The sequence below is a fragment of the Mycena indigotica genome (genome assembly GCF_014461135.1).
Source record: "Mycena indigotica strain 171206Taipei chromosome Unknown Mind.scaff0007, whole genome shotgun sequence".
Lineage (NCBI taxonomy): Eukaryota > Fungi > Basidiomycota > Agaricomycetes > Agaricales > Mycenaceae > Mycena > Mycena indigotica.
The window spans coordinates 3,229,487-3,246,969 of NW_023503006.1; the positions used below are offsets into that span (position 1 = coordinate 3,229,487).

Below are 17,483 nucleotides of genomic sequence, written 5' to 3' on the forward strand. Positions count from 1 at the left end.
GACTTGGCGCATGGATGCAATGCTCGAGGTGTATAATGTCAAGCAGGGTGATGACACGTTCAAGGGCTTCATCGAACGTTTCGAGCGTGCCAACCGAGTTCTGAATGCGGCTGGCCCCGAGTGGAAGCTTTCCGATACCGTTATTAAATATCATGTCCTCGCCTTCTCGCACCCCGTCCTTTGCACGAATACCAAGATTTCGCCTGGCTTCAACCTCCATTCCATTCGCTACAACGCACTCGTCAGCCTCATGACTGGTCTCTGGGACGCGGCCATCCTCAATGGCTCAATTCGACTCCGTGCAGCTCCTTCCTTTTCTGTTCCTTCCCGTTCCGCTGCTCTCTCTGCTCCTGCTCCTGCTGCTCTCTCGTCATCCGTCCCACCGCTCACCCAAGCCGACCGTGATCGTATCAGCGCTGCGGGCGGGTGCTTCAACTGCCGCTTGACGCCTACCGACAAGGATTGGGTTCCGCATCGCAAACGTGAATGCAAGGGGAACTCGGCACTTGGTATTCCTGCTTATATTGCCCGTGTCCCCGTTGCGGCCGCTGTGATACGAAGTGGTTCGGATGTGGACTCTGATAGTGAATGGGAGCGCTGTTTGGTAACACCGGGCATCTATCCGGGAGCATCTCGTCGTGTGGCTGGTATCAGGCCTCGTTTCCCTATCGACAATGTTTTCGACTCCGATGACGATGATGACTCGAATTCCGATGACGACCTCGCAACTCGTGATGACTAGCAAGATTTCGGCCTGATTTCCTTATCTTATTCCCACTGTAAGGGCAACCCCGGAGGCCTGAGATCAAGGTCCTAGCAGGGGAGGATCCAAAGGCGTGAACATTGGTAAGCGAATACAAACGAAGCTGACCTAGCAGGGGAGGATCCAAAGAGAAGAAACTCTAAGGGTCCGCCTGCTAGGTAGCTGACTATATACTGCTTGTCTGTAGCTGCCGCTGTCGGGCACAGAAGGCTTGGGCGGCGTCGCAGGCGAGGTCCCAGGGCGACCGTCGGGAGGGCGTTGACGGATCGGTGATTGTGCGGGCGAGATGGAGGGCCGGACCGGAGACGGAACCGGAGTCGGACCGGAATCGGAGGCGTCTCCGAGGGGCCGAAAGGGAGGTTCCCCTGACATCACCCCCCCCTTTGAATGCGGCGTCCCGACGCATAGACCGGAACGGAATTAAGTCGAAGGTCGCGGAGGCGATGTGTCGTGGCTTGCCAGGGTACTTACGATAGAACTCCGCAATTTTCTCCGGGCGAAGACGCGGTCGAAGCGGACCCATTGGTCGTGCGATGCGTCGTAGCCTTTCCATCTGACGAAGTAGTTCAGCCGTTTGTACCTCACCCTTGCGTCCAGGATTTCCTCTACTTCCCACTCCGGGACTCCGTCCTCGAGGTCCGGAGGAGGCTGGTCGTAGCCGGGGCGTCCGTCGAGGGGTCGTCCTGAGCGAGCTCGAGCTTGACGACGGGGAAGACCGGGTGGAGCTTCGAGTAGCGCGGAGGGAGGTCGAGCTTGTAGGCACCTTTGCTGATCTCCGCGACTATCTTGAACGGTCCAAGGCGGCGATGGGAGAACTTTTCCGAGGGGCGAGTCGTCCTGATGTCAGAGGCATCCAGCCAAACACGGTCGCCAACCTTAAACTCCGGAGACGGAGTCCGTCTCCGGTCGTAGTAGCGCTTGTACTCCTCTTTGGCCTTAGTGAGCGGCCTTGGCTTCAGCAACACCAGTGGCGATCCGGTCGCGGAACTCGTTCACTGACTCCATGGCGGAACGGACTCCGGGTTCGAAGCCCATGCGCGGGAGCCGTCCCGTGTCCGTCATGAAGGGGACCTGCTGCGTGGAGGAGTGAACGTGGTTGTTGTAGGCGAACTCCGCGGCCGGAATCAGCTCATCCCAGTCGTCCTGCTGATAGTTGGTAAAGATCCGCAGGTACTGCTCCAGCTCCTGGTTGACGCGCTCTGTTTGACCGTCTGTCTGCGGGTGGTACGCGGTGGGACGTGGCAGGCTTGATGCCGATTAGACGCCAGAGTTCTCGGGTGAAGTCCGCGATGAACTGCGAGCCGCGGTCGGAGACGTACTTCTCCGGAGTCCCGTGATGGCGCCAGACATTCCGGTAGTAGAGGCGAGCCGCCCCTACTGCGTCGACCGTGGTGTGACACTCCGAGAAGTGGGCACGCTTCCCAAGGGTGTCGACGACGACCATGATCGCGTCGTACCCATGGGCCTCCGGAAGCTCGACGATGAAGTCGACGGAGACGGTATGCCAACGCTCTGGGGGCGTTTCCGTCGGGTGCAGCTCTCCGTGGGGCAGTCTCCGGAGTGCTTTGGGTGCGACAGCACAAGTCACAGGTCGCGACGTACCGGCCAATATGGCGAGACATCTGAGGCCACCAGTAGTTCCGGGAGACCAACTCCAAGGTCTTGAAGCGACCAGCGTGTCCGGCAACTCGAGTGTCGTGGCAGAGCTCGATGATGCGTCTCCGGAGGTCCTTATCCTTAGGTACGACAATCTTCCCACGAAAGTGAAGAAGACCACCGGAGACAGCCCACTCGTCGGAGCGCGAGGAGCGGGGGCCTCGAGCTTGACCTTGGACCTTTAGGAGTTGCCGGGCCGCTAGTGCGACGGGCTCCTCTAAGTCAGGCTCACCGGAGAGGGCATCGCGGATGTCGCGGAGGAGTTCAGAACCGGGGCCGGAAACGGAAACACCTTCGAGAGCGCGGACATGGAAGAGTTCGGGCCGCAGAAGGACGACGTCGGAGTTGTCGGAATCGATTCCGTGGTCGGGTCTCCGAGAGAGGGCGTCAGGTCGGCCCATGTCGCGGCCGGGCTTGTGGTGCAGCGTGAAGTCGAACCGGGAGAGGTAGAGGGACCACCGGGCCTGTCTCCGGTTGAGGTGCTGCGTCTTCCTGAAGTACTCCAAATTCTTATGGTCAGTCCAAATCTCGACAGGGTGCGCGGCGCCCTCGAGGAAGTGTCTATACTCCTCGAGTGCGCGGATGATCGCGAGCATCTCCTTGTCGTGGATTTCGTAGTTGCGCTGGACATCATTTAAGCTTTTGGAATAGAATGCTACAGGGTGCCACTTCCCGTCCGGGGCGGATTGTGAAAGAACCGCCCCGTCGCATAATCAGAGCTGTCCGCCTCGAGTCGGAAAGGCCGTGCGTCGTCCGGAATCGCCAGGACCGGTCCGAGGTGACCGCGTCCTTGATCGCTTGGAACGCGGAGGCCTCCGCGTCGCCCCCAAGTCCATTGCTGGTCCTTCTTGGTGAGCACGAAAAGAGGGCGCGCAAGGGTCGAGAAGTCCCGAATGAACCTGCGGTAGAAATTAGCGAACCCAAGGAACTGCTGAATGTCCTTCTTGTTTTCCGGAGTCGGCCAAGCGGAGACGCCTGCGACCTTGACGGGGTCCATTTCGACGTGGTTGTGGGAGATGATGACTCCGAGGTACTCGATTGACGATTTTTCAAAGTCGCACTTCTCCGCTCGGAGGTACAACTTGTGCTCTCGGAGTCGCCGCAAGACCTCCTGAACGATCTGCCGGTGTTTCCGGAGGTCGGAATGGGCGATCAGGATGTCGTCAAGGTAGATCATGACGTCTCCGGAGAGGATGAGGTCCTGGAAAATGTCATTCATCATCGTTTGGAACGTCGCGGGAGAGTTTGTCAGGCCGAAATACATCACCAAGGGCTCGAACAGGCCTCGGTTAGTCCGGAAAGCCGCTTTCCACTCGTCACCTTCCTTGATCCGGACGTTGTTGAAGCCCCAACGAACGTCGAGTTTGGTGAAGTAACGAGCACCTTTGAGCCGGTTGATGAGGTCGTTGATCAGCGGAAGGGGGTACCGGTTTTTGACAGTCATCGCGTTGAGAGCACGGTAGTCCTGGACGAAGCGGAGTCCGCCGTCCTTCTTCTTGACGAAGAAGACCGGAGATGCCATCGGAGACTTGGAGGGGCGAATCCGGCCCGTCGAAAGCCCTTCCTCGATGAACGCGCGTCGAGCTCGCGTTGCTCGAGGGGCGAGATGGGGTACACCTTGCAGTTGGTGGGCTTAGCGTCGGGGACGAGTTCAATGGCGTGGTCCCAGGCTCTCCGCTCCGGTAGCGTGTCGAAGGACTCCTTGTTGAAGACGTCCTGAAACTCCTTAGCCCAGTCCGGGATCTCGGAGGGCGGAGGGGCGGAGTTCCTGGCGAAGGCTTCGGCCAGGCGCTGTGAGACAGTACTGCCAGCGCGTATCTCCTCCGAGGGGCGGAACGAGGTGTAGAAGATGCGGTCACCATCTTCAAGCTGACCATCGTCATCATCGTCATCGGAGTCCGGCGTCAGATCAGGCAGGCCGGAGTCGTCACCGGAGACGGAATCGTCTCCGTCATCAGGCCCAGAAAGGTCCATGGCGCAGACCGAGGGGAACGGGCCGGAGCGGAGTCGCTTCTGGAGCAGCCGGAGTCGCCGTAGCTCAGTCCGTTCAACCGTTCTTCCTCGCGGCAAGTGGAGCAACCGGGGGGCACCGTGTCATCTTGACCTCCTTGGTTTCCCAATTGATTTCCGGGTTATGCTTCCGCAGCCAGGAGTACCCCAGAATAAGGTCTTGTTTACCAAGATGAGTGACGGCGAGTTGAACACGCTCGGAATGGCCTTTGTAGCGTAAGACCAAGTCCGCGATCTGGTTGATGGAGCCGGCGTCGCTCGGAGTGCCATCAACGTTAAAGACCGGAATCGGTTGCGCCAGGGTGCGGACCGGAATGCCATTCCGAGCGACATAGTTCGTGTCGATAAAGTCGGAGGTGGCACCACAGTCAACCAGGCCAGAGAGCGAGAGCTTAAGCGCTGGTAGTGGACTCTAGCTCCAACGGGAGGTGGAGGGAGTTCACTCCAGGGGAAGCAGCGACAGTGTACTGCTTGGGCAATTTCTTTTCCCAGGCAGTGAGGCGGCGAAGGACGATGACCGGAGTCGGGCGGAGTCGGAGATGGAGTCGAAACGGGGGGGGGGGAGGGTATGTCTTTCGTTTCAAGCTCGTTGTAGGGCAAAGGAATTGATTCGTCATACAAACAAGCGAAACGATTTACGGACGCGAACGAGGGCACACCAGTCACTCGTCGCGGGGACAAAATCCTCTCCGGCCATCGACTCCGCGGCTGTTTCCGGCAGCGCAGCTGTGTCCGAGTAGCGGGCGATCAACTCCGCTAACATCTCGTCACCGAGTTGTTGGATCACCTCGTCGAGGATGTCCATTGAGCGGACATCCCGGGGGAGGGGCAATCTCGGGCGAGATGGTTTGGGTCGCCGCACCTGAAGCAGGCGCGGCGAGGGGCACCCCGAGCCCTAGTGCGATCCAACTCCATGGGGACGGGAGCTGGAGGCGCCGGAGCGGGGGCGCGGGCCGCGGGTGGCACGACCGGAGCCACCGGGCGGAAGGGAGCCGGAGCCGGGACGCGGTTGACCGGAAACGGAGTCCGAATCAAACCGCCAGGCGTCTTGGGGGCGGCTGACTTGATCAGCTTGGCCCGGACCAGGGCCTCGTATTGACGGAAGGCCCGGGTGCGCCAGCTAAGATAGTCCCAGGAGGTCCGGGGGTCATTCGAGGACGTGATTCCGTTGTTGATCAGGGGATCAAGTCCGTGGCGGAACTTGGTCACCTTGACCAACGCGTCCTCGAATCCGGCGAGGTCCATCAGGTCCTCGAAGTCGTCGGTGTACTGGTAGACATCCTTGGTGCCCATGTGATAGGCGGAAGTCTCCAGTTTGGAGAGAGCGTGATCTTGCTCATTCTCCTCGACGAACCGGAGTCGAAACTCGGAAACGAACGAGCCCCAGGACGGAAACGGAAACGGGGCTTTGCTTCCGTGGCGCTCCGCCCATTGCTGAGCAGGTCCTTCTGCCATAAACGACATGGCATAGCGGACGGCCTTTTTCCTCGCTCGCCTCTCCATTGACCACGAAGGCCTCAGGGGCAAGGCGGGCATAGGTGCGGACCGCGTAGAGGAACGCGGCCGCGTTTCCGATCGCCGTTAAAGGTGAACGGGGGGTTTGGTCGTAAAACCAATTTTGAGGCGAGGTTGATGTCGCCAAAGAGGGCCTCGGAATCGCCCTGAACCGGAGTCGGAGTCGGAATCGACGTCTCCGGTGGTGGTGTTTGGGGTCCGCCAGCAGTATTAGCGGCGGCAGCGGCAGCGGAAGCCTGGGTGGTGAGGAGAGTAAGGGCCTCAGTTAGGCGGTCGATTTTCGCCTCGAGTGCATCCAGCCGAGTGTCAGCGTCAGGAGTAGCTCCGGAAGGCATGACAGGTGCGGGGACGACAGGAGTGGCAGAGGAGGAGGGGACAAGTGGCAGGGGCGGTGGCGAGGGCGGAGTGGACTCGGACTCCGAGCCTGAGTCAGCGCCGAACCTGGCAATCTTGTCCGGTTAATCCCGTAGAGAGTTTCTTCTGCTGTAAGGGCAACCCCGGAGGCCTGAGATCAAGGTCCTAGCAGGGGAGGATCCAAAGGCGTGAACATTGGTAAGCGAATACAAACGAAGCTGACCTAGCAGGGGAGGATCCAAAGAGAAGAAACTCTAAGGGTCCGCCTGCTAGGTAGCTGACTATATACTGCTTGTCTGTAGCTGCCGCTGTCGGGCACAGAAGGCTTGGGCGGCGTCGCAGGCGAGGTCCCAGGGCGACCGTCGGGAGGGCGTTGACGGATCGGTGATTGTGCGGGCGAGATGGAGGGCCGGACCGGAGACGGAACCGGAGTCGGACCGGAATCGGAGGCGTCTCCGAGGGGCCGAAAGGGAGGTTCCCCTGACACCCACTTTAATCGCCTTCTTCGTTCGGGTCTACTCGCATGTTCCCATTGGGGCGTTCTGGACTATGCCGCTCGGTGTACGGTTCTTACAGGGGGGTTCCCTGTATCGGCCCTATATCCTGTCGTCTGCTCAGGGCGGACTTCTCGGTCTTGCAACTTGTTGGTTCTTCTCTCTTTTTGGTACTGTCTCTCCTCATGGATTGGGTCTTGTTCTAAGTGGGGGAGGGTGTAAGCCTGGGAGCCTTACCTACATTCCTCCGTCACATTAGCACTGCCTCTTTAGTCACTCACCTCTGTCCTCCATTGTTGTTCCAGAATATAGCAGGATTCTGTTGTGTTTCTGTGTGTTCCTCAGTGTTTCTGGGCTAGACCACCCAGTTTCCACATCGGCTGTTGGCGCGAGTGCAATGCTCATTAGGCGGCACTACATGTAAGCACAAAAATGGAAGGGCAGGAAGGCACGCACCGGGACGAGAACTTGAAAGCATTCACAGAGGTCAAAGACCCACTGTTGGCACGGTAGGTCAATTCTACAAGTAGCGAGTGAGCATATAGTAAACATAGCGCGCAAGAAAGATCATATGTACCTGCGGGCAACGTGCAGCCGCGTTGCGAGTCGCGGGAACAAAAGTCGAACCTTGGTGTTGTGGCGCGCACAGTTGTTTCAGCGTTGCACTTGAAAGCAAGAGTGAGTGCGCAAACATAGGGCTGGAGAAGAACCATACCGGAAGGTAATGTGCAGCCCAGCAGACAGTCGAGGCGGGCAAAACGAGGCGCTAGACTGAGTGCATCGCTAAGTCGGTCGGTGAGCACACGAGAAACACAAGGAAAATGAAAAACTGACCTTCTGTGGACGCGTCCGAGGGAGGGCGAAACACGAGGGGACAAAACCTAAGCATCACTGGTCAGCCGCGCAGAATTGAGGAACAAGATGACACATACGCGACAGCGGCTCCACGAGAGTGGTTGAGACCGCGCTGGTGGCTTCATTTCCCCAGCATAAACTTTGCAGAAACCACTGTGAGACGCAAGTCAGCGCAAGCAACACAACGAGGGTGGAACATACATAAACTTCAAGGGCAGTCAGCGGCTCTAGGTCGCGGGAGTTGGTGCTTGTTGCGCCATAGACTTTTGAGTAATATGAGTACAATGAAGGGGGAAAAGCAAGGAAACAAACCTATAGACTTGAGAGGACCGAAGGCGATACTGAAGCATGCTTCAAGTTGGTTAGCCCGCGAGAAACGTGGAGAAAGTGAGCAACAGACCTTGAAATAAGGTGGGTGACGCGTCTAAGAGACACTGGGACGAGTTGGCGCAGCAATTGGGTGGGCGACGCGAGGGAGAGTCTCTTGTGTTGTTGGCGGTTAAGAGCAAAAGAGTCACGGCGTGTGACTCGGATATGCCGACACGGACTCGACGCGACAGTGATGGGATTACGGCGACGGCGTCCGACTCCGCCGGGTTTCGGGGATGAAGGCCGACGGAGGACCTATCTGGTTGAGCGTCGGGGGAGAGCTAGGCGAGCGGCGGACGGGCGGAGAATGGAGAGTGAATGCCGTTAAAGAAGGGTAGCGATGGCCCTGCCAAGGCCTAGCCTCGCTTGAGGTGAACACATGTGATGTTGAGCGGGAAGCATTTCAAACGCTTCTTGGTCTGAGTGGTTACGTTTACATGTTGTCTCCTTTGCCTATTTTGCCGGTTCAACCTTTTTGTGCCGGGGATAGTTATTTTGTTTTGGATGCTGTCCGCAAGTCATCAACTGACCCGCCTCCCCATCTTTTCTGGTCATCACTCTCATCTTACTTGGTCCACACGCTGCGCCGCGCCGCTGATTCAGCGAACATCCATCCTGACCGATATGGAAATCCTCTGCGGATTCTGAAAATTGTCTTTCAAACAGTGGTGATTGGGTCAATGAGGGCGTGGGAAATAATGTTCAGTACTACTAGATGTTATCCAGAGCTTCATTGCAGCTCTATCCATACTCTAATGGATGCGATTCAGGATGAGATCAATTCCACTGATCATTTAACAGTAGCACATCGCAGCAGCCGATAGGCTTGAGATTTCTTCTGTGACATGTGACATATTACCCCCAACGCCTCCCATGCTCATTTCCGTCCGCATGGCGCCCGCTAACGTACCATAGGATGGAAATCCGCAAATGCAACATTTCGCTTCCCAACATTTCAGGGTGGCGGAGCTGGCCAGATCTCCGCACTAGCGTTCTGTAGCCGACGTTTCCCAACGTGGGAAGTGTTTCATCGGAGCTCGGAAGCCCGCGATGAAGCACTGTTGCTCAACATTCGTTTTTACCATTCTGTGTATCCAGACACATACTGAGGGAAGGTGAGCCATGTTAAGGGCCCTGCACACTAGAAATACTACCCAAGTGTAGTTCTAGCCCTTCGATTCGGTCCCCGACGGCGTCAGGCTTCAATATTGAAATCTCAACCTAACGGCCATCTTAAGCGAAAGTCAACTCCGCTCATTTCTGCAGCGCATCACCTCGGAGTCGGCCCAACATGCCGTTATAGCAAGTATATAAACCTGGGTTTGTCTTCCTGACTCCCATCGTTTCTTTCTCCCTTCTCCCACTCAACCTGCTCTCGACACGCTCAGCTTGCCCGGCATCGCCATAGTTATCTTCTGATTATATACCACAGTCTGTACACTATCCGACTTGCACTCTCCCGCCCGCTCGCCATGACACTCTGTCCAACGACGAACAGCACAACGAGCGCCGGTTGCGCTCGCGCTCATCGCGGACTGGCTTGTTCTTGACAGTTGCAAGGCGAGTATAGCGTCTCGCTTGGCAAATGACCCGATTTGACTTCCTTCACAGCCCCCGCCCACTGTTCCGCCTCCCCGTCATCGACCCGCTCGTCTTCGCCTTCATCCTCGGGACAATTCCAAGTCTGTGCAAAGGTATATACAAGTCCTAAATCGACGAGCGACCCAGTTTGACTTACTTGGCAGCTTCCCGTTCTGGCCTTAGTTGTGGAGAACAATGTCGCCAATTTTGATTTGGGCATAGTTGACTTGTGAGCTGGTTTGGGTTGGAATGAGGAGCGGTGAGTGCTGTATCTGCCTCTTAATATCGACAACTGACCTATTCCAAGAGTTATTTGGGCCTCGGTGGGCTTTCGCCCTCGTTCTCCTGTGGGTATAAGTCCTAATTTGACCAACGACCCAGTTCGAATTACCTCGCAGCTTTCGTTTTAGACAACAGCCGAACGTTGGCGTCATTGGCACCTTGCTTGTCTTATGGCTCGTTCATCTGGTGAGCATAAGTTCAAAATTGATGAATCGCCGTTTGTGGCTCCAAGGCTACATCGGTCAGTTCGAGCGTCTGAAATGTTGAAGTCGACAACTAACCATGCTGCAGACTGCTTCGAACGGCGAGCTTCAACTCCCTCGCATGTGTTGCTTCGAGCCGGCTCGGTTTGAGGCTTGACGAGCTTCAAGTTGCGTCGGATCGGGTGATAACTCTGCTGCCTTGGTTGTTGATCACGAAGACTGACCGTGCTTACAGGCAACCCCCGTTGCCCTTGAGCCAGATTGACACCACAGGCCTGGTTTGGAATTCATTGGCGCGCTGCTTTCAGTATGGTAAGCTTGCTGTCAATGACGTTGACAGAGACAACTGACTTTATTTCAAAGACTTGCTTCGGCGAGCTCATTTTCATTGCGCGGCAGGACTTGATGATAAACTGGTTTGAGTTGGAGCATTGTGAGCGCATTGTCTTGTGGGGAATATGAAAAACTGACCAGGGCAGCGCTTGGTTCTTGACGCTCATTGGCGGTCGGTACTGACTTTGTAATAGCCGCTTTTGCCCCAGTTCGTCCTAGGCATAATGTTGTTGAGCCCGTTTTAGTCATGTTCGGGCTTGCAAAAACTTCCCGCAAGACTGAGGTTTGGCGTTGTGTTGTTAATTTCGGGCTGGGCGTTGAAGTCGGGGGATGTGGTTCTTGTCGGTGAGTGCGCGAGCTGAGTCCATATGTCTTGTGTGCTTTAGCGGGACTTGAGCTTGGCGGGCACATATTCTGACTTGACCATTTGCAGAACTTGATACGAAATGGAATGGCGGAGTCGAATTGGGTTGGGTTGGGTTGACTAGAGCGGCTTGCTTGTGAGTTTGGTCGTTCACAATGTTGAATCCGCTCACTCACCTTCCTCCAAGCAATCTGGTTTGCTCCCTCCCGCCCTCGTTTCCCTCGCGCGTCGGACCGGTCCGGCGTAGTTTACCTGGGGGTTGGTTGCGGGCTTGACGAAGTTGTCTGGAGTTGGCAGCGCCGGTTTGTTGACATGTTTACGCAGTAATGCTGTCCGAAACGTCCCGATAGGCGTTGGAGGCGGAGGTGGGGGGTTTAGGAGCTGGTGGTCTTGTCGTCATCTGACTCGCTTGGAGAATGTGATGAACGCGCAGGCCTGGTAGTTTGGCGGGCGCGAGAGCGGGGTTTGAGTAAGTTGTGCTGGCAAGCCCGATGAGCGCCCGACGTCGGCCGCCATGTCCCGTTGCACAGTTCGTCAACGGGCCGATGGTGCGACAGGCAAAGACGAGGCGTCGTAGTAGCCATTTACTTGTCAATTTGGTGGCCCAAGAAGCCGGCCATAGCCCAGTCGTGAAGCGGCGCCAGCAATTTGAGGGCCGAGTTGTCGCTACTAAGGACTAGACAGGCGTTCTCAGCGGGCGCTTGCCGTTTGTGGCCCGGGAGTGTCTTGCGGGAAGATGCATCGCGCGGCGGGTTGCTGCCTGAAGATTGTCGGTCAATTGTCGGTCAAAGAAAAAGATCAAGTCACGACATTTGTGACGGAACGCGAATTCCGACTTTGACTCGCAAGACCACTGTGAGTTTTTGCATTTGGGACTGGTATTAGGCTGACTTTTCTCCAGATATAGTGCAATTTAAGGCCTGCGTACATGGCTGGACTCGAGCATCCACAATAGCCCGGACGTGTGTGGCTTGCCAGACTGTTCCTCTCAAGTCAACTACCGATACCCGTCTGCACGACACGTAGCACGTCTCAACTAATGGTGAGTACCACAGCTCTTTGGGTGAACAGGTTTGCTGATGGACTTGGTGCTGGGTAGCCGTTGCTCATTACCATTGACACACTTGTGTTTCGATTGCGGTTTGGGCGTCCGCACAACCCGCAAGATGTCCAAAGAATAAGGCCGACCCGTTGGCTGTCGTTTACGCGTGCGGAAGATGTCTCTCGCTGGGTGTCAAGCATTAGGTGCGTGTATACCGCTCTTTCAATAAACGGAATGTCTCAACTTGACCTGCAGCTGTCGTGTTGGCATAGCTTGCTTTCCTCGGGGTCCATTGGATGCGGGTATCTTGCAGGTTGCACTAATAAACTATCCTTATTCGCCAACCCTGTTGTTGCACTGTTCGTGGCGGTGCGGTGGAGCAGGAGTTTGCGATGTGGTCGCATTGCTGCTGTGCTGGTTTGGCGGGAGGCTCATTATGGCCCTGAGACACAAAAATCTATATATATATATACATTATATGAGCCCGGGATGACGCGCCGCTGCATATGGAGCGCAAGCGAGCAAGGATCCGTCATCCGAGTCTGAACGCGACTGTGTGACCAGTCGTTGCCCTTCGAATCGTCGTCCACAAAAGTAGCTGTTGCACTGGAGCAAATACGGCAGTCCCTCACCCACACGCCCTAACGCGAGAACACATCCATTGTTCTGGCGAGCAGCACAAAATATAAAACTATGTGGTTCCTCGTGCAGTAACCCGCCGGATCACTTGGGTGCAACTTGCCAAGAGCAGCCCGCCAAGTCAAAACCTCTCGGTCTCCTTTTTTTGAACTAAACGCACTACCACCTCAAAAACACCCATTTTCGTCCCCGAGATGGTCGAGCTCGACAAGGACGTCTTTGCGACTATCCTAGCATATATCCAGCACCCGCCAACCCTCCACACCCTCCTCCTCGCGTTCCCACATTCGCACCCACTTGTTTTGGTAGTCCTTGACCGGTTGTGGCAGCTGCCCATCAACCTCGACTCTTTCAGCCTAAGGGCCACAACAGCGTCAAATGATGTCCTCGACTACCTGCTCACTATCCCCACTGGGGAAACGGAGCCGCTCGCCCACCGCCTCCGCCAGCTTGTTGTTCGTCTCGAAGATGAATCGTTGGCGAGCCGTGATCAGCCGCAACCGGCGCCTGCCAGTGTTCTCGCCCTTCGGAGTAGAATTGTGGACCTCCTCGGGTCGTCTACAAACCTACGCACATTCGACTACCATGGCTATCCCGGCTTGCAGTTGGATTCAACCATTTTGGAGCCATTAGCAAAGCTGAATCGACTGGAGCGATTGGCTGTTGACTGTTCACGATGCAGCAGCGCGCAAGGGGTTCCGGCCAGCGGCGCGGACTACGCGGCGCCTGGGGAGTTGAGTGCGACATTTGACGCTGATATTTGGGAGTGCGTGCCCATCTTCTATTCCGGGTTGTATCTCATTTGAAGTGTCCAGCATTGACGCATTCACGACAGGCGTCGGTCCATCGCTTTCCTCGTTGGAGCTCAGACACATAAACTACACCGTGTTTGGAGGGATGAAAACCAAGATCGACGAATTCAGGACCTACAACAAATTGCGCGACCTCAAGCTTGACATTACGGAGGGTGTCTGGAACTGGGGTGGTGGTGGCTCGCCGGCTATGGGAGCGTCTTCCGAGTTCGAATTTCCATTCCTCGGATTCCCTTCCGTCCGTCGCTTGGAGCTGGTTGTATGCGATAAGACCGTGTTTGCTGCCCAAACCGGACCGTTGAACATGGTCGATTACCGTCTCTTAGACGAATTTCGTCTGGATGTGCGATCTAGGTCCGCAATTTCTTGCCTTTCTTTTCGCTCATTAACGTATATCTCAATAGTATTGGTTGGATGGACTTTGAGGAAATCCACCTTTTCGAAGCTTTGCCTCCCTTAGACATGAATGCATTGCGTCTTCTGGAAATCAATGACAATGTGAACAACAACGCGCGCAATTTCTGGGACTCCGATGACGAAGAGGATGTGACAGAAGAGGACAACGAAAATGACCAAGATGAAAATGAAGAGGCTCCTGACGCCGACCAAGAAGACGACAATGACTTCAGCGATAAACTAGCAGGCTACAGTAAATGGGATCGAGAGGGCCGACTGTATCCTGGCCTTGTGTCTGTGTTTCTGGCTTCAGTCAGCTTAGGGGGACTACCAAATTTGACACACTTGTGGGTGAATGAACGTGTGTTAATGCTAGAAGACTTGTCCGTGCAGGAACTGCTTGTCAGTCCAGAGAGCAGGGAAGCCGTGACATACGCAGAGGCCCTCCGAAGAATATTGTCCCGCCTTACAAGTTTACGTGTGGGGTTTGGTCGTGTCGACGCTACAGATGTTGAAGCCATCCTTGAACTATGTGATGCGACCAAGCTGACACAGTTCGGCTTCGAGTGGAATTGGCAATCGTATGGAGAGGCCGAGGTATGATATTCTTTCTCCTCTGCAGCAATGTTTCTTATTTTTTTGCTTCACAGATAATATCCAGGCAACTTCTCGAGAGCCTTGCGCGTTTCCCGTTGCTCGCGGATGTCCACATTCTCTTTCCACGTCCGGGAACCGAAACAAATGAGCTCGCTACAACAGATCCTCGGACGCTTAAAGATGTTTCTGCGCTCTTTTCCTGCAACAAAACAATTGTAACGGTCGGCATCGGCCATTCCGTTGTCTGGGAGCGCGGTTCCCCCCCTGTGCTTGTCTGCGATGGCAAGCATGGGCTTCCGAATGCAGCCGTGGCGAGGTTTTTCCAAGCAGGCTTTATGTTGAACGGCATCGAGGACGATGTGGCGCCCGAGTCGGATAACTGTACGCCTGAGCGACCGGAACTGGGTGAAGAGATTGAGCAACTGCGGGATGTGTTGCGGGCTATCCTTGTTTAATGCAAATTTTCTTTTGTGTCGGCCCGATTGATCCACTTAACGCATAATTATGTAAGTTTTTCAAAGCGCGGTCACGTTCACATGTACATCGCTTTCTTCCATTCCTCATCCCCACTTACGACTTGAACGCAACTCCTTGGCCGACCATGACTCAAAAGGCTGAATCTCATCACCAGATTCAAAGCTTTAGCGCACTTGTCGACCCAAACAAATTCATCGACACCTACGTTGGACTGGCTAGGTCGCAAGACGAGACGCCTGGTGCCACTGTCCAACTGAGGAGCCCCAACCCACCTCTCAGTAGTGAATCTTTAGTGAGTATTCAGCATGTTCTTCGACGGGCTTTTGAATGCTATTCCTCTCAGATGACGTTCCTTGAACATGCGGTATCCACATTTCCCGACAACTCGAGACCAACTTTCAAGTGGCAAGCCCAGTCGTCGCGAATCTTGGGTAGCCGATTAGGACTGCGAGATATGCCCACCAGTTGTGAATGGCAACACGTCGGCATTGTGATAAAGCTTGCAGACGCCGACTTCCTCCCCACCGCCGAGTCAAACCCAGACAGTTCCAACACGATTCGCAAACTGTCGAAGATGGCCCGTAACATAATGGTTGCATCGGAAAATAGTTATGCGTTCGTTGTTACCGCGCTCCCTGACGGCTCTGCACGCATCTTCCGTTTCGACCGCGCAACGTTTATCGCCACACACCTCTTCAACTTAGCAGAGGCCAACAGCATTCTTCTTGGATTTTTGCAACGATTCTACCTCTCAAATCAACGGCCCATAAAGCACAATACCATCAGCGCCTCTGTCGCCACCAAAACTTACAGCTTTTTGGAATGGTACCGACATTTGGGCCGCTTTGCACCGGAGGTGGGGCAACTCGCGATGTTGACCAGTCCCGAGAGCTTGGCAGATACGACTCTCGTCATTGGGAGCTCACGGCGGCTTCCAGGCGGCCCCGTCAAGTTTCACTGTCTCGGCCTCACCCCGATCTTCCCTGAAAACTGGAGTTTTGATGTTCGTCGCTTCGTCCAGCGCCCACATCCTTGCTATCGAGTTGTTTTCCGACATTCAACGCTTGAACATGAGCAGCAGCATGATGGTGAGCAGAGCTTCGAAGAAAGTGGCGGGATGGACCTCGAGCTTGACGATGGAGAGGATATGGAACTCAATGGGCCCGGTCAAACTGAGAGTAGTTCTGCCCCAGAATTACCTAACCTGCAGTTCAAGTCACTCCGCTGCCTACTTAGTGCTCCCTGCCGACCACTCTGGAAATTTCCCCGGACGAAAGCACTTGTGCATGGACTGTATTCGGTCGTCGCGGGTATGCTCATAATCTCTCCCTTTGCTTCAGCTTAACAACAGCATTCCCAGGTCACAAAAGAGCATATGATGCCGGAGTTCTGCATGGCGATATCACCCCGGCGAATCTCGTGTACGACGACCGCACGATCGACCATCCCAATGGTGAGGCGCAGGGGTTGTTGCTTGACTTTGACTGCATCAATGACAATTGGTATCGACGGCCGGAGCCGACGAAGTGAACTTCTTGTGGAAGGCATGACATAATGTGTCATTGTAAAGTAGCGGGACTGCGTATAGCCTGTAATAAAGCTGGCTCTCCTTCTTCTCCTCCGTCCCAGTCACCCCAGAGTGTGAAATGCAGGTCCTTGGTGAGGGTTGGAAACCTTGTCAGCCACCATGGATCGCTGAATAAGGCCCGTCGTTCCAACTCTTTCGGATCAAGCGGGACAGTATCATCGTCGATGTCGTAGTCCCAGTCCTCCTCCTCCTCTGAATCGTCATCTGACACTGCTTCCTCCTCTAACTCGACAACCAAATTGGCTGCCGCAGCGTCCAAATCGTCCTTTAGCCTTTCGACACCACCAGGCACAAGGAGCTCCAAGCTTCTGAAGCCCCAGTGCTTCACACAGACCACGAATTTCGCACGCGCGTAGTTATCCAATGCGTGAAAAGCCTCGTTCGATTCCAACGCTGTTTCCCAACGCGCATCAGTGAGGAATTCCTCGTATGCCATCTTCATGCTGAGCTGCTGAAAGCGGTCTTCTTCCTGAGCTTCGTACTGCTTGAAGAATTGAGGCTCGTCGCTGAAACCGAGGTAGTTGAAGCAGTTCACGTCGGGCACGCAGTATGCGAGCCACTTGTAACGCGTCAGACTGCTGAGCGGCCTATGCTCAAAAGAGTTGATAGGGAGGTATCCAATCTCGATTGAATGGTGGAACAGTTCCCCGTATATCACCCAGGAAACAAGCGTGGCGGCAGGGTCGTTGCACACAGTCCACGAGTAGTCCGACCCAGGGCCTGCTGATAAATCCAGCTGTTTATCGAGAGGATTCAGCACGTTGTATTTAAAGTGCCATAGCCGCCGAATGTCATCCAGCGTGAGCTCTACGACATCAATGGCGAGTTCCAGCAATTTGTCGACGCCGCCACGGATGGCCTCCTCAAGCCGGAAACGGCGACTGTCGTGTTGCACAGCCCAGTCGGCCAGCTGCCTTGCTGTGGCAGCAATGAGCGTGTGTGGGTGCGGCCGGAAGAATACGCGGCCAGACTCAGCCGTGAGTTGGGAAATGACTTTTGGACTAAGATAGGAGCAGATGTGGTAAAGGATGCGCGAGGTGGAAGAAAGTGCGAGAAGCTCCTCGATAGAGTAGACCTGAGCGGATATCTTGAGAAGAATCTCTGGCGGCAAGCTTTCCAGAGACATGGTGGAAGGAGGCAAGATATTTTAGGT

The 17,483-nt window shown here is 55.3% G+C and overlaps 3 protein-coding genes across 3 annotated transcripts; 2 read left to right on the forward strand and 1 right to left on the reverse strand.

Moving 5' to 3' along the window:
* Positions 1–12,654: 12,654 nt before the first annotated feature.
* On the forward strand, positions 12,655–14,720 carry MIND_00878600 (Glycosyltransferase family 32 protein; the record flags this gene model as incomplete). The annotated part of the gene is made up of 4 exons (XM_037365443.1): positions 12,655–13,226; positions 13,276–13,626; positions 13,677–14,265; positions 14,319–14,720. 4 exons carry the CDS (start codon positions 12,655–12,657, stop codon positions 14,718–14,720), a joined length of 1,914 nt encoding a protein of 637 aa, XP_037218685.1.
* An 83-nt stretch (positions 14,721–14,803) lies between these two features.
* Positions 14,804–16,272, forward strand: MIND_00878800 (uncharacterized protein; the record flags this gene model as incomplete). The annotated part of the gene is made up of 3 exons (XM_037365444.1): positions 14,804–15,034; positions 15,086–16,052; positions 16,103–16,272. Exons 1-3 carry the CDS (start codon positions 14,867–14,869, stop codon positions 16,270–16,272), a joined length of 1,305 nt encoding a protein of 434 aa, XP_037218686.1. The 5' UTR covers positions 14,804–14,866.
* A 29-nt stretch (positions 16,273–16,301) lies between these two features.
* Positions 16,302–17,456, reverse strand: MIND_00878900 (uncharacterized protein; the record flags this gene model as incomplete). The annotated part of the gene is made up of 1 exon (XM_037365445.1): positions 16,302–17,456. The coding sequence occupies one exon, from the start codon at positions 17,454–17,456 to the stop codon at positions 16,302–16,304; it is 1,155 nt and encodes a 384-aa protein (XP_037218687.1).
* Positions 17,457–17,483: the final 27 nt, after the last annotated feature.